The 15,345-nt window shown below is 35.8% G+C and overlaps 1 protein-coding gene across 3 annotated transcripts; it reads left to right on the forward strand.

The window, feature by feature from the left end:
• The first annotated feature begins 8,143 nt into the window (after positions 1-8,143).
• LOC105773661 (pre-mRNA-splicing factor SPF27 homolog) lies at positions 8,144-15,332 on the forward strand. Of its 3 annotated transcripts, none has more exons than XM_012595732.2 (7): positions 8,144-8,479; positions 8,568-8,746; positions 9,100-9,183; positions 12,602-12,674; positions 12,767-12,900; positions 12,982-13,040; positions 13,182-15,051. In XM_012595732.2, exons 1-6 carry the CDS (start codon positions 8,240-8,242, stop codon positions 13,034-13,036), a joined length of 765 nt encoding a protein of 254 aa, XP_012451186.1. In that variant the 5' UTR covers positions 8,144-8,239; the 3' UTR covers positions 13,037-13,040; positions 13,182-15,051. The 3 variants fall into 3 exon arrangements, with proteins under 3 accessions (XP_012451186.1, XP_012451185.1, XP_012451188.1); XM_012595731.2 differs by lacking the exon at positions 13,182-15,051 and adding an exon at positions 15,058-15,332 and having other exon boundaries at positions 8,145-8,479; XM_012595734.2 differs by lacking the exon at positions 13,182-15,051 and adding an exon at positions 15,058-15,332 and having other exon boundaries at positions 8,145-8,479; positions 12,605-12,674.
• The last annotated feature ends 13 nt before the right edge of the window (positions 15,333-15,345 follow it).

Below are 15,345 nucleotides of genomic sequence, written 5' to 3' on the forward strand. Positions count from 1 at the left end.
AGAATTTTTCTAAACTGAGTTTAAAAAGAAATATATCAGCAAGAGATTTCTTGATCAGAAATGGAAAGAATTTCTGGAGCTTAAACAGGGGCATATGACAGTATTTGAATATGAACGGGAATTTGTTCGACTGAGTAAATATGTCAGAGAATGTATCCCGACTGAAATCGAAATGTGTAAGCAGTTTGAAGAGGGATTAAATGAAGACATAAAGTTGTTAGTTGGGATTCTTGAGTTGAAAGAATTTTTTCTATTGGTTGATCGAGCTTATAAAGCTGAAGAGCTGAGCAAAGAGAAAAGACAAGCTGAAATTGAAGCCCAAACTTCTAGTAAAAGATTTATGGGAAAGTCATACCAGTCAGCCTCAAAGAAATTAAAGAAGTATCATGACCGTTCTACTACATTCTGGTGAGTGCCGTATGAAAAGCGGAGCCTGTTTTAGATGTGGTTCCTTTTACCACGATTTAAAAGACTGCCCGAAAAAGCTTGAAAATGATACTGTTCAAACTTCGAGGCCGAGCAACACAGCTACGAGAGGTAGACCACCCTGTAATCCCAGCAATGTGAGTGGTAGCCGTAGTGCAACGAAAGATTCCACTGTAAAGTCTGAAGCATGAGCACCAGCCAGAACCTATGCTATTCATACTTGTGAGGATGCCTCTGCACTGGATGTTATTACTGGTATTTTCTCTCTTATTGATACTAATATAACTGCTTTAATTGGTCCTGGTTCAACTCATTCATACATTTGTACGAATTTAGTATTTAGTAAAAATTTGCCTGTTGAGTCCACTGAATTTGTGGTTAAAGTATCGAACCCCCTGGGCTAGTATGCAATGGTTGATAAATTTTGCAAGAATTGATCGTTAATGATACGGGGTTACTGTTTCCTGGCTAATTTGATGTTGTTATTGTTTGATGAATTTGATGTGATTATGGGTATGGACTGGTTAACTCAACATGATGCAGTGGTAGATTGTAAACGAAAGCATATTGTATTGAAATGTCAGACTGGTGAAATGCTTTGTATTGAATCAGATAAAATAGATGGGTTGTCTAATGTGATATCAGCTATGTCAGAATAGAAATGTATCAAAAAAGGGTATGATGCTTACCTTGCTTATATGTTGGATACTAAAGTGTCTGAGTCGAAGATTAAATCAATGCCAGTGGTCTGTGAGTATCCTGATGTGTTTCTGAAGGAGTTACCTGGATTACCGCCAGTCAGAAAAGTTGAAATCTTGTATCGGGAACAACACTAATAACTATAGCACCATACAGAATGGCTCCTACAGAGTTAAAGGAGTTGAAAACACAGTTACAGGAGTTGATTGATAGGGTTTTGCTCGACCCAATTTTTCACCTTGGGGTGCACCAGTTCTGTTTGTTAAGAAAAAATGATGGATCATTGATATTATGTATTGATTTCTGATAGCTTAACAAAGTTACCATCAAGAATAAATATCCACTACCCCGCATCGATGATTTGTTTGATCAATTAAAAGGTGCCACTGTGTTTTCAAAAATTGATCTCCGTTCTGGTTATTCTCAGTTATGAGTGAAAGACTCAGATGTGCCAAAAACAGCATTCAGAACCAGGTACAGACATTACAAATTTCTTGTGATGTCGTTTGGTCTAACAAATGCACCTACGTATTTATGGATTTAATGAATAGAATTTTCAAATCGTATCAGAATAGATTTGTGGTGGTATTTATTGATGATATTCTGGTATATTCTCGAGATGATAGCTTCACCAATGACACGGTTATTGCAAAAAGATGTGAAATTCGAATGGTTTGATAAATGTCAGAAAATTTTTGATCAGTTGAAAACTCTGTTTACTGAAGCACCAATTCTGGTTCAACCTAAATCGGGTAAGAAATTTGTGATTTACAGTGATACATCATTGAACGGTTTAGGCTGTGTTTTGATGCAAGAAGGTAAAGTAATAACCTATGCTTCTAGACAGCTTAAACTACATGAAAAGAATTACTCGATACATGATTTAGAATTGGCAGCTATTGTATTTGCATTGAAAATTTGGCGACACTACTTATTCGGTGAAAAGTGTCATATATTTACCGATCATAAAAGCTTAAAGCATCTGATATCGCCGAGAGATTTGAATTTGAGACAACTTAGGTGGCTTGAATTATTGAAAGATATGATTTTGGTAATTGATTATCATCCGGGAAAAGCAAATGTAGTTGCTAATGCTTTGAGTAGAAAGTCTGTGTTTACCTTACGAGCAATGGATACCCGATTGTCATTGTCTGATGATGGTTCAATCTTAACTGAGCTAAAAGCTAAACTGATGTTTCTATAGTAGATCTGCAAAGCTCAAAAAAGTGACAATGAGTTGCAAGCTAAGCGAGTACAGTGTGAATCGAATTCTGATTCAGAATTTCAAATAAGACTTGATAATTGTCTGTTATTTAGAGGCAGAGTTTGTGTACCAAAGAATTTAGAGCTTGTATAGAAAATTTTACACGAAGCTCACAGTGGTATTATATCTATTCATCCGGGGAGTAATAAAATGTACAATGACTTGAAACAGATGTGCTGCTGGTTGGGAATGAAACGTGATATTTCTGAATTTGTATCTAGATGTTTGATATGTCAGCAAGTTAAAGCTGAACATCAAGTACCTTCAAGATTGTTATAGCCAATGACGATACAGGAATGGAAATGTGAAAGAGTTATTATGGACTTTGTATCAGGGTTACCCAAATGACGATGCCATTTGGGTAATCATCGACCATTTAACGAAGTCTGCACATTTTATTCCAGTACTTATGGATTTCTCACTTGACAGATTGGTTGAATTATATGTTTCTAAGATTGTCAGACTGTATGGACTGCCAGTCTATATTATTTCTGATAGAGATCCGCAGTTTACATCCTAATTCTGGAATAAGTTACAAGAAGCTCTGGGTACACAGTTACATTTTAGTACCGCATTTCATCCTCAAACGGATGGTCAATCTGAATGTGTGATTTAGATTCTTAAAGATATGCTTTGGTGCTGTGTGCTAGAATTCGAAGGCAATTGGGAAAAATATTTGTTGTTAGTCGAATTCGCATATAATAACAGTTTCCAGTCAAGTATTAAAATGACATCGTATGAGGTTCTGTATGGTCGTAAATGTAGAACTCCATTGTATTGGACTGAGCTCAGTGAGAAAAAGATACATGGAGTTGATTTGATCCGTGAGACTGAAGAAAAGGTGAAAGTGATCCGAGATAGCTTGAAAACAACTTCTAATTGTCAGAAATCATATGTGGATCTTAAACGTAAAGAGATAGAATTTCAAGTTGGCGATAAAGTATTCTTAAAAGTTTTGCCTTGGAAAAAAGTCCTTCGGTTTGGCCGTAAAGGAAAATTGAGTCCACAATTTATTGGGCCATATAAGATTACTGAAAGAATTGGACCTGTTCCGTACTGATTAGCCCTACCACCAAAGCTTGATAGAATTCACAATATTTTTCATGTGTCTATGTTACGACGATACCGGTCAGATCCTTCACACGTTATTTCTCCGGCAGATGTTGAAATTCAGCCTGACATGACTTGCAGTAAAGAACCAATCCGAATTCTAGCATGTGAGACAAAGGAATAAAGAAATAAAAGGTAGCTTTAGTAAAAGTCCTCTGGCAACGACACGGAATAGAAAAAGCTACTTAAGAGTCTAAGGAAACAATGAGAAAGCAATATCTGAACCTCTTTACTGGTAAGATTTTCGAGGACGAAAATTCTTTAAGGGGGCGAGTTGTAACAGCCCGTTTTCAGTGAAATTGGAACAATAGTTTTGGGACCACAAATCCGAGTCTAGAAAAAAATTATTTTAATAGTATTTCATGGTCTGCATTCTGATAGAAATGTTGTGTGAAATTTTTGTAAAGAAATTTTTACCGATTACATGTTTAATTTGATGAGAAGGACCAAATTGCATAAAGTACAAAAGTTGAATTCTAGTAGCTAAAGGGATCAAATAGCTATGGAATTAAAAATTTGAGGTCCTTATATAGAAAATAGACCATTTAGAGGAGTTAGTAGATAAGTATGATTAGTCATCAATGAAAAATTTGATAAAGAAAAGGATGAAATTGGAAAGTAAAAGATAAAAAGATGATAAATAATAAATAAAATAAAATATCATCATTTTCATCATCTTTCCTAAATTAAAAAGATGGAAACCCTAGCCATGGAAACCTAAGCTCAAGCCAACTTATTTTGCTTAATTAGGTATGTATTCTTGTCCCGTTTTTAATAATTTTTATGTTTTCGAGATTGTAATAGCTTAATCTAGCTATCTCGGAATCAATTTGCAAAGTTATCAAAGTACTAGGGTTTTTCCATGGATGAGTATGCATGAATTATGAAGTTTTATGGTAGAAAATGAAAGGTTGTTGATAGATAAACAACTTTTGTTAAGGTAATTTTGATGAAATTATGATTTAGGGACTAAATTGAAAAGATGTAAAATTCATGGATAAATTTTGAATTTTGTGAAATACATGGGCTGTTATTGTTACATGTAAAAATCGGCTAGGCTTGGAATAAGGATTAAATTGCATGAAATTCAATTTTCGAGCCTAAAGACGAAATTGTAATTAATAAAAAAATATAGGGGCAAAATGGTAATTTTTCATAAGATGTGAATTGGATTGAATTGAATATGAATTATATTAAATTGAGCTAAATTTACTCATATAGATCCAGATAGACCAAATACGGAGTTAGATCAAGGAAAAGAGAAAGTGTCGAATTAGTAGCTTTTATGTACACGAACGCTCGTCAAGGTAAGTTCGTGTAACTAAATTGTATATTTATATGTTTAAAATTGAATGTTATGTATTTTAAATGTATATGTGCCATGTATATGATAGTAATCACATATCTACCGATGACTGATAAGTATTAAATCCCATTTGAATAAATGAAATTCGATGGATACAGGGTTCTCGAATTGGTTGTGGTCCTACATGTGTTGTGGACACACAACAGCTCGAAAGAGTGTCCAGCTATTAGCTCTCATGAGCATCCCGATATTTGGCTCTCACGAGCTTCCTGTTATATGGTTCTTGCGAGCTTCCCGTTAATAGCTCTTCGAAGCATCCCGATTAGTTGTGATCCTGCATGTGTTGTGGACACACCACAGCTCTTATGAGCATCCCGATATATGGCTCTCCAGAGCTTCAAGAATATGGCTCTTATGAGCTTTTCGTTATATGGCTCACATGAGCTTCCCGTTATATGGCTTGAAAGAGAGCTTCCCGTTGTATGGCTCGAAAGAGAGCTTCCCGTTTATGTGCTCGTATTAGCATTCCTAAATATAAATTGACGGATGATACATGGATTGACGGATTATAGTTTTGTACACTTCATGTGTACTACCCGTGTATCCATTGATATTTTAAATGGTTCAACGGGCAAACTTCTGATATGAAGTAACATGAGTTCAAAGTGAACTATTACGTGTGTGTATCTGAATTATATGGAAATGATTTTATTTGATATATATTGAAGTACGATATGCCTGACACAAGTATGTGAAACATGATAAATGACTAAGTTCATCCATGATTATGATTTATTACTTGTGATTACTTGGCTAATGTGATATGGATATGTGTTAGGCTATGGCCAAGTTGGTTTGGAATAAGTTGTATGCTTATCTTGTATGTGAAACAATGGCAAGTTAAATTCCATGTTATACGAACTTACAAAGCATTAAATGCTTACTCTATTTTATTTCCTTATTTTATAGTAACTCGGCAGCTCGTTAAGGTTGGAAGCTGGTCGGAGACACATCACACTATCCATCGGCTCAATTTGGTATATATAGTAACTTCATTTTGGTTATAATAGCATGTATAGGCAAAAATTTGGCCAATGATGGCATGTAAATGTTTAGTTGAAAATAGCCATTGGTATGGCTAATGTTGGTACATTTTAATGTACATATATATGTATGTGGTTTCATCAAATTGATGTGTGAGTATGGGTGAATGAATGAAAGTGAAAAGAGGATTATATATGCACTAGAGAATTTGGTAAGTAAGCAAGTATGTATACTTGGTTATATGTGATATTATATCACGTTTTAAACTTGATATTGGTTGGATTTGGATAAATTATTATGTCTTGATAATGTGCAAAAGTGTTGATGTAGGTTGAATATAAATTTGGGTGAGAAATGTGGCTAGAAAAATGACCTATTTCATCCACACGGGCAAAGACACGGGCCTGTGTCTCAGCCGTGTGTGACACACGGCCAAGCACATCCCTTGCATCTTAAAAATTTCAAAGCAACATGCTCAAAATTGATCACACGGGCTGGCACATGGGCACGTGTGACCCTTGCACCTTAATGATGTAAGTTAGTATGTTCACACGGCCTAGCACACGGTCGTGTGGCTTGGCCGTGTGACCCAATTTAGTAAGCTCCTAAATTTGGACACGGGCTGGGACACGGCCAGTGTGCCATACTTCGAATGCCCACACAGCCTAAGACACGGGTAAGTCTCTTGACCGTGTGAGCCACACAGTTTGACCACACGGACGTGTGTCCCCTGCACTTTTGAAAAATTTTGAAATTTTGCGAAAAATTCTCTGAGTACTCGGTTTAGTCCGACTTGTTTCGAATACATATTTTGGGCCTCGAGGGCTCATATAAGAGACAATATGATTGATTATGATTAGTTTTTGATATGAATGTTAAATGATATTAAATGTCTATATTTGATCTGTAAATTTTGGTAATACTCCGTAACCCTGTTTCGACGACGGATATGGGTTAGGGGTGTTACACGTTTTTGTCCATGTCATTCCAAAAGTAATCTTTTCATCTTGTGCAAAGACGACCGCTTTGTATGTTTTGGGAAGGTTGCACAGTCGGTTCACTAACTTACTGCGTCAGAGGTTGTCCAGCCCAAAAGACGAAATGCAATCGCCATTGAGAAACGATTATCTAGTGTACGACGGTCCCACAAAAGTGACGGTTGGCTAGAGTCAAGTTTCTCTAGATCGTAAGACTATAACCTAAGTGGAGCTAGTGGTCGTAGGCATCCTCTTCAACTATAACTGGCTTATTTGGTCATGAGAAGGATCACCTAAAAGGCTATGATTGAACCAAAGGAGGATCGAGATAACCGGAGGCCGGAATCCCTCAATCAAAAAACCTCTTTTTCTCAATTCTGCTTATTATCACAATTACGATTTCAATATATTTAATTTCAACTCAATCATATTTTTAATTCTGTTTTATTTTATTTTTTCCAGGTCAGTTGTTTTTCTTTAGCACAACTGTGCCCGATATTTCAAGAAACAAGGAGATGTGGTGATCCAGTCCCTGAGGATTTGACCTTACTCCCTTATTACTATTTTTTTTCGTTATTTAGAGATAGGATATATTTGGTGCTTTTAATGACACACCAGTTTGGCAAATACTTACGTAGAATATAATACTATCAATTCATACTCAGTCATATCTTAATTTAATACCACACATATCCATACCGATAGATCATCACATAGACTACTCTGACGAATTTCATGACGTGATATATCAAAATCACATAAGTCAAAATAATATTAACTCGGTTCGTAAATTTTTAGAAAAATATAATATCCCACTTTTAATATTTACAAATTATTATAACGGATACCCTTCTTGACATACAAAATACACATATCTTTTTTATGGAAAACGTTAAGACTTAATCCTCGTAACCCGTAACATATAACCATATATTTATTACAAATATATTATATTTCAAATTATGTTTGCCTTTTCCATCTATCAAATTTTTATTTATATATTTATCACTTTATTTACCGTACTTTTATGGTAAATAAAATAATATTATTTTATAATTTTATATTTTAAAATATTTTAAAAAGAAAATTTAGTGAGAAAGGTAAATAATTTTAAAAATTAAATAAAAATAAAAATTAAATTATATATTTAAAAATTATAAAAATAAAAAATACGACACTTTTCGCAAATCGCAATATAGACTTTTTCACCTTGTTATATTATATTTTAATATATATGATTAGAGGCAAACCCCGTTTTTTAATTAACTTTAATTGATTTTTCTCAATTTTTTATTAGCGTTTTTAAGCCCTACCTTTTAAAATTTTAAGTGGCTTGGTCGGTAACAGCCACTACTAACCCTTAAACGGAAACAGTATCAGAGAGTTGAAGGGGAAAAGCTAGAGATATACACAATGGGCGGCAACGGCGAAGAGATCCTTATGTTGGAGGCACCGCCTGAAACTGCTCGGCCATGGGCCTCTGCTTCCGCTGCCCAGACTTTGGACGCATTACCCTACATTGACGACGACTACGGGAACCCAATGGTCAAGGAAGAGGTTGATCGATTGGTCGAAGAAGAGATGCGAAAGAGTATCAAGAAGCCGGCTGACTTCCTCAAGGATTTACCCCCTCTTCCCTCCTTCAATTTTCAGGTTATTATCCCCCCCAATTTGGGCTTTTCTTTGGAATACTTGAGGTTTTTCTTTATTGAAGTGTTAAAAATCCATGTTTGGATCTCAGCATCACCCAATGATTGGCAAAGAATATGAGCGCGTCAGAGCGGGTAGGCCACCCGTGACCCTTGATTTTTCTTCACGGTATCAAGTTGAATCACCGCCCATGAATAAGAGAAACGATGAAACTGCTTGGAAACAGGCACTTCAAAGAGCTCAGCGCTCATTGCAACATCAAGTAATTAGGTCAGTTTCTTCTCTTAGTTATTTGAATAAGCAAGAAAGAATAGATTAGGATATTTTATGAAATTACCTTTTCTTGCTTTCATGCTATTGTTATTCCATGCTTCTGTGAATCGTTGAGAAATTAATTACATGCTTCTCTTCTATTTTACTGTGTTATTTCGTTAAGGATTCTAGTTTCTTGGAAGTAGTTGCTTTTTATTTAAGTTGTGATGAATGAAAATCCCTCATCAGTTAAATTTGGGGAAGTTTGGGGGCCATTCCACCCAAAATTTTACACTGTATACATATAACTTCTGATGCTGTTTGCATGCAATGTTAAGGTTTTTGTCTTGTATATTGTTGCTTGGTTTCAGGTTGGAAAATTTGGAGTTGATGTTAAAATATGGCCCTGATGTTTGGAGACAGAGCAACCAACGACTGGAAGGGTTTTTGGCCAGGTTTTTCCCTAATATCTGCAACATTGATGTTATTTTCATGGCAAATTGAAAGTGGCTTTGATTCTTGTTTGAATTGGTAGATTTAAGCTAAGAGGCTTGTGGGAATATGAGACTTATGGCAGAAATGCACACTTTCTGATATGATGGATATAGTGCTCCCAGTTGGCATATATTGAAGTTCTCAATCTACAGGAATCTAATTTTAGTTGTTTTCCTTGGCTAAATTGACAGCCTTAGGCTAGATTTGGCAAGCATGTCTAGCATAAAAACCAACCTTGTTTGATTCCATAGGGCCTCAACAGGTTGGCAGTTTAGCATTTTTGTTGATTTCTACCTTTACAGTCCAAAGTTTTGGACTTGTGGAGTCAGATAAAAAGTGTCTAAAAATATGATATGGATATGTAGGATAACTAAAAAATATATTAGTACAATTTCTAATACGTCAAATTTATTTTCTTTAGATACTTAAATTATTTTTAATAGTTAAACTCTTACACGTTAAACTCATAACCTGAAGTTGGACTTCATACGTCAAGAAAGATATAAAGAAGGTCCAGGTACAATTCTTTTGTCCTTTTTGGGCTAGGTTAAGATTAATTATTTACTTAAGGTAATGATTGTAGGCCTAAAATTTTGAAGCCCAATTGCAATAGAAGAAAATCTTACTCTATCATACATTCTACCTAATTTTCTTCATTTTGACAGCAGGTGTAACTCTGTCTTTAAGATAGTGTACCCATTTTCTGTTTGTTTTCCTAAGCTACCATGTTACCAGAGTAGAGAAGCCCATCTTACATCGACAATTTGCACAACTACATTAGCAAGCAATCTTTTCATTTGATGTCTCTTCCTTAGCTTTGTTATTATTCTTTGTGAGAAGAAGAGTCAATTTTTTCAGAGGAGTGTCTGATGCATATCTTGTGTCAGTACCTGTGTCATATCATATTGACATGAGTATGGTGCTGTTATGCACCTTGGTGTAGGATCTAGTCACGGGTCTAGACGAGGAAGAATTCTTGCTTCGACCTATGGTTACTCAAAGAGGCAGATTCGTCCTTGATTTAAACCCCTCCAAAAATAACGTTTCTTTTTTATAGAATAATTGCTTAACTCTTTATTTCATATTGGCAGCTTTTTATAGACTGTTAATAACAAAGGAAAGAGTCCTAATTGACGTAAAATAGAATTCCTAACTTAGAGTTTATGAAGGAAATAAAAACCTAATATAATAGAGAAAATAAGTAAAACTAAAACTCTTAATAAAACCTGATATAGTAAAGAAAATAAATAAAACTAAAACTCTTATTGCAATAAAAGCATCCACATCATTACTCCCCCTCTCGGAGTTGAGCTTGTCCTCAAGCTCAAATTCAGAATAAGCTTCAAAACTTATCCAAATCTACCTCATCATCATCTTGCTTGCCTTCAACATCTGGTACTGATATCCAAAATAACCTTTTACATTTGTGTCCCATGGAATAAGACTTGTCACAATTATAACACAACCCTTTAGCCCTTCTTTCCGCCATTTTTGCTCGTGTCAATCTCTTAATAAATGGTGCAGAAGAACCTATTTGTCGTTGTTCCCTATTGGTTCCGTTGTTTGTCCCCCTCCTTTTGCGATGCTCTTAGTTGTTAAAATGTTTGAATTGCTGCTAATGTTTTGGAAAGTTGGCCAGTTCAGGATGGCTCGAGACGACAATTTGGAAGAGACCTTTTGTTTACATTCCAATGTGCGAGTCATATTCATTGCAACTCCAAGGTTTTCCGGTTGTTGCATCTCAATATCAATTCTAAGTTCCTCTACCAACTCGGCAGTAAAGAGGTTTACTTGTTGTCAAGGTTTAAGATCAGTAGTCCTGGCCAATAGTGATTGAAATTGGCGTTGATATTCCTCTACAGTCTCAGTTTGTCTCAGGTTGGCCAGTTCCTCCAAGGGATTATTACTCATAGGTGGCCCAAACCTCACATGACAACACTCTTTGAAGCGCCCCCAATCAAGATTTGCCTTCTCTTCTTCCATTTGATCAAACCACAATTGTGCCTCTCCTAAGAGATGGAATGAAGCTAAGCCTACTTTGTCTTCTTCGTTAGTCAGTTGATTGCCAAAAAAATTTCAGATCTTTTCAGCCACCATAAAGGATCTCCAACAACATCATAAGTGGGAAATTCTATCTTAGAGTATCGTGGCATATGCACCCACCTTGTTGCGAGTCTAAATTCCTTTTTCTGGCTTCGCTGCTGCCTTGTTCCTGACTATCTGAATACCCTTTCGTTGTCTTTTGGACCAAAAGAGATAACACTGCCATTTGCTCCTCTAATGCTTGTTGCCTTGTAGCCATTAGTGCCATGAAAGCCTCCAGTTTGGCTGCCAAAGTCTCTTCGTCACCCATGATAGAAGGCTCCAATACCAAGTTGTTATGCACCTTGGTGTAGGATCTAGTCATGGGTCTAGAGAAGGAAGAATTCTTGCTTTGACCTATGGTTACTCAAAGAGGCAGATTCGTCCTTGACTAAACCCCCTCCGAGAATAACTCTTCTTTTTGATAGAATAATTGCTTACCTTTTTATTTCATATTTGCAACCTTTTATAGACTTTAATAACAAAGGAAAGAGTCCTAATTGACATAAAATAGGATTCCTAACTTAGAGTTTATGAAGCAAATAAACCTAATATAATAGAGAAAATAGGTAAAACTAAAACTCTTAATAAAACCTGATATAAAAGCATCCACATCAGGTGCCCAAAGCGGTTAGTTGATGTTATGTGGACTGTACAGAAAAGAAAGTAAATTCAACTTTAAAAAGAGGAGGATATTTGGTGTCACGTTTGGTACCCATTGTTTTAGTGAAGAGGTCTAGTTTGTATGCGGAAACAGCTTTTCCATATATGGTAAACTGTTGCCTTTGGTTTTGTAACATGGAAATGGACTTGAGGATGTTGATGCACTGCTTATTTATTCAATTTTCCCCTTTTCTCTTTTTCATTGTTTTTTTTTTTTTTTGGTGGGGGAGTTCCGTGCTTGTTAATATGTGTTACATTCCTTTCCATGATTCAATATCAATTTGTGTTAGGTAAGATTATCGAACTTAGGAAGAAGAATGATCCCAGAAAATATGCTGATCATGGTAACTTATTTTGGCCATAGTATAAAGTCAAAAGTTCTTAGAGAACCATGGCTTATGTAGATAATGTATTAACTAAAGCATATATGGAGATAATGGAAAAAGGATAAAATGTTTTCCATGGGAAAGATGTTTATGTTATGGTAACTGAAGTTGTACTTAGAGCTGAAATTTGGTGAGGTTGAAACTCTATAGTGCTAGCCTCTGAGTCTCTGATCATTCTATCTGCATATTTTGTTGTTTATGTTCACGTACTCACTATATTCTTTCTTTTTCTTCCCTTGTTACTCAGCAGAATGCAAAAACTAGCTCAACAGCAAAATGAGAAAATTGAAACTGTAAACCGTGAAAGAAAATTTCATCAGGTGATTTTAATTTCAAACACCCCCATCCTACCTTGATTTTGTGCAGTCTTGTAATAAAGCTGATAAGCATATTAATTCATCTGACTGATCAGCAAAACTCTGCATATGAGCTCAATGCTTTGTCCACGCAATGGAAGGATCTTTGTCTGAAAAACATTGAAATTCATGCTGCTTGTTCTCATATTGAAAAGCATATAGCAGAACTGAGGAGAGAAGCTGCTGAGAGGTATCTACCTTTTTGAGTTGGTGTGCATTTTGCATACCAGGCTTTTTCTAGCATCGAGCCTAATTAATCTTACCATTGCAGAGGCTGGAACTTGGAAGCTAATTTGGAGAATGGTGCTTTGTCACCTTCAACATAGCAAGGTATGCTTCCTGTCATAGTAGTATTTAATTCAATTTTGATGCTTTGCTCGGTATTGGTGCAACGACTTAAGTTTTAAGCCAGAATTCTTTTATTCCTTGCTACTTTTTCTTAAGTTTATAAAACTTTTTCTTTTACATTAGGACACGACCAGGAGGAAAAGACAGGGGAAAGGTTAAACCTTACATCTTGACCTATTAGTGGTACGAGCCATAACAAGCTCTAGGTCAAACCTAAGATGCTGTAATATTTTATATTTCTGCGAGGGTGTTATAGAAGAATGTTTAGGGGTGTTCTCAGTGTGGATTCACCCAGATCTACCTATTATTAGTCCATTTATTATGGGTATTATTATTTATGTTGCCTAGGTTTGGGGTTTGCCTATCCATATGTGTCAAACATGGCTCGACAGGTGCTTAAGAAAAATAGAGTCCGGGTAACTTATGGTTGTTTTAGAAAAGTAAAATTGTATCATCTTCTTAGCGATCTGAAGATACTAACATGGTATGTTGAAAAATATGATATTTTATGATAGCTAAGCAATTTCTAAACCATTTGTTCATGATTAGACCTGTCCATGGGTTTGGCCAGGTTGCGGCTGGTTTACTATTCATAAATTAATAAATATTTATATTTATATATTTTAATAATTAAATTTTAAAAAAAATATTTTCATTTTATTTAAATTCAATCTAGGCAAGTCTGAAGTGAAAGAACTCATGTCCAAGCTTAGGTTGGGTCGGGATTATTGAGCTAGATGGGTCACCTGATCCGTGGACAGATCTTATTACGAGGTAGGAGAGTTCTATTGTCGAGAAATAAGATTCAGTTTTCACTAAAAAATGTGAAAAATTAAGATTTGAGTAAATTAAAAGAAGAATTTAGTGAGAACTGCATTATTCAAAATTTTAGCTAATGTGAATAAGTTGATGATCATGTTGTTACTTAGATATTTACCTGTTGATTTGTTGGATGCACCAAGTATTGGAACCATGAACTTTTTATCAAAATGCTTGAATAAAGCTACAAATTGCCTACTTTAGTGGATGCTGTTTTAGCAATAATCTCCCTAAAGTAGTAACACTAATGTACTTGAGTGAGAGAACTGGGAGTGGAGGTAAGGGCTCTTGTGTTGATATGGACATTTGAAAAACCACATCCCAAAACTTAGTTGTCGAGGTTGTAGAGCCTAGGATCTTATAAACCCTACCAAGGAAATCCCATACTTGTCTAGGTGGGATCCAAGTACTATACCTAGCAGTTGGGAACCTGTTAGTCCACTATGCTCTGCAATCTTGGTGCCTATGTGAGTTGGCAAACACTGCCGCATTGACGTCACCATCTGAGCTGTGGGTTGACTTTGCCTTAATGTTTTCCAAGCCTTGGGTGAGCACGGCAATATCAATGTCACCACTTGTGCCGCATGATTGCAACTAAGAGACATTATGGCTGCCTTTAATACCAATCAATATGGACTTTGGGAGAACCAAACTCCAAAAGCTAGTTATTGAGGTTGGAGAGTCTAGGTTCATACAGCCTACAAGAAAATTGCATACATAAGTTCCTATGCTTTCCTATGTGGGATACAAGTCTGGGCACATATCATGTGTCTTAATAATAGTTGTAGGATTGACATCATTCAAGCAGGTACAAAAGGATTTATGACATTTACCACCCCCTCCATATTAGGATCTAGTTGGGAGTTATTTGTATGTAATTTCTTGTGGCTTGGAATCGTTGATTTCTGCCGGGTAGCTTGATTGCTGTACTGCACTATCACTGCTACAAACATTATCATTCCTTGTAGCGAAACACGAATGAACTGCTGAAAGTCAATATCTCCACAACAGAAGCAGAATTATGACTCCTTGAGTCAATATTTTAAGATTACCATTGGAATATAATTATGACATTATATCGAAAATCTGGAGTAAGAATAGTATAAAGGATTTATATATGGGTTAACATGAGCATATATGGAAATCATGCCATTATTATTTAATGCTTTTTACGTGACAGGTTTCAAAAGATTTGACATATATATGGCGTAGTGAAGCTCAGAACTGCTGTAGCGTCCTCGAAGCCACCTTCCCTGATTGTGCTTGCACATGGATGGAATGTTGTAGCAGTTTTTAGCGGCCAGGATTACATCCTGCATCTACTTGTGAACTCATTTACCTGCTATAAATGCATTCAACTGAATTGAAGTTTTGTTTGTACTATGACTCATTAATGTGTCAGACTGGATAGATGTTCCTTAGTCCCCATAAGAACTATGATTTTCATTTGGAAAACTTTTATTATGCT

The sequence above is a fragment of the Gossypium raimondii genome, chromosome 6, assembly GCF_025698545.1.
Source record: "Gossypium raimondii isolate GPD5lz chromosome 6, ASM2569854v1, whole genome shotgun sequence".
NCBI lineage: Eukaryota > Viridiplantae > Streptophyta > Magnoliopsida > Malvales > Malvaceae > Gossypium > Gossypium raimondii.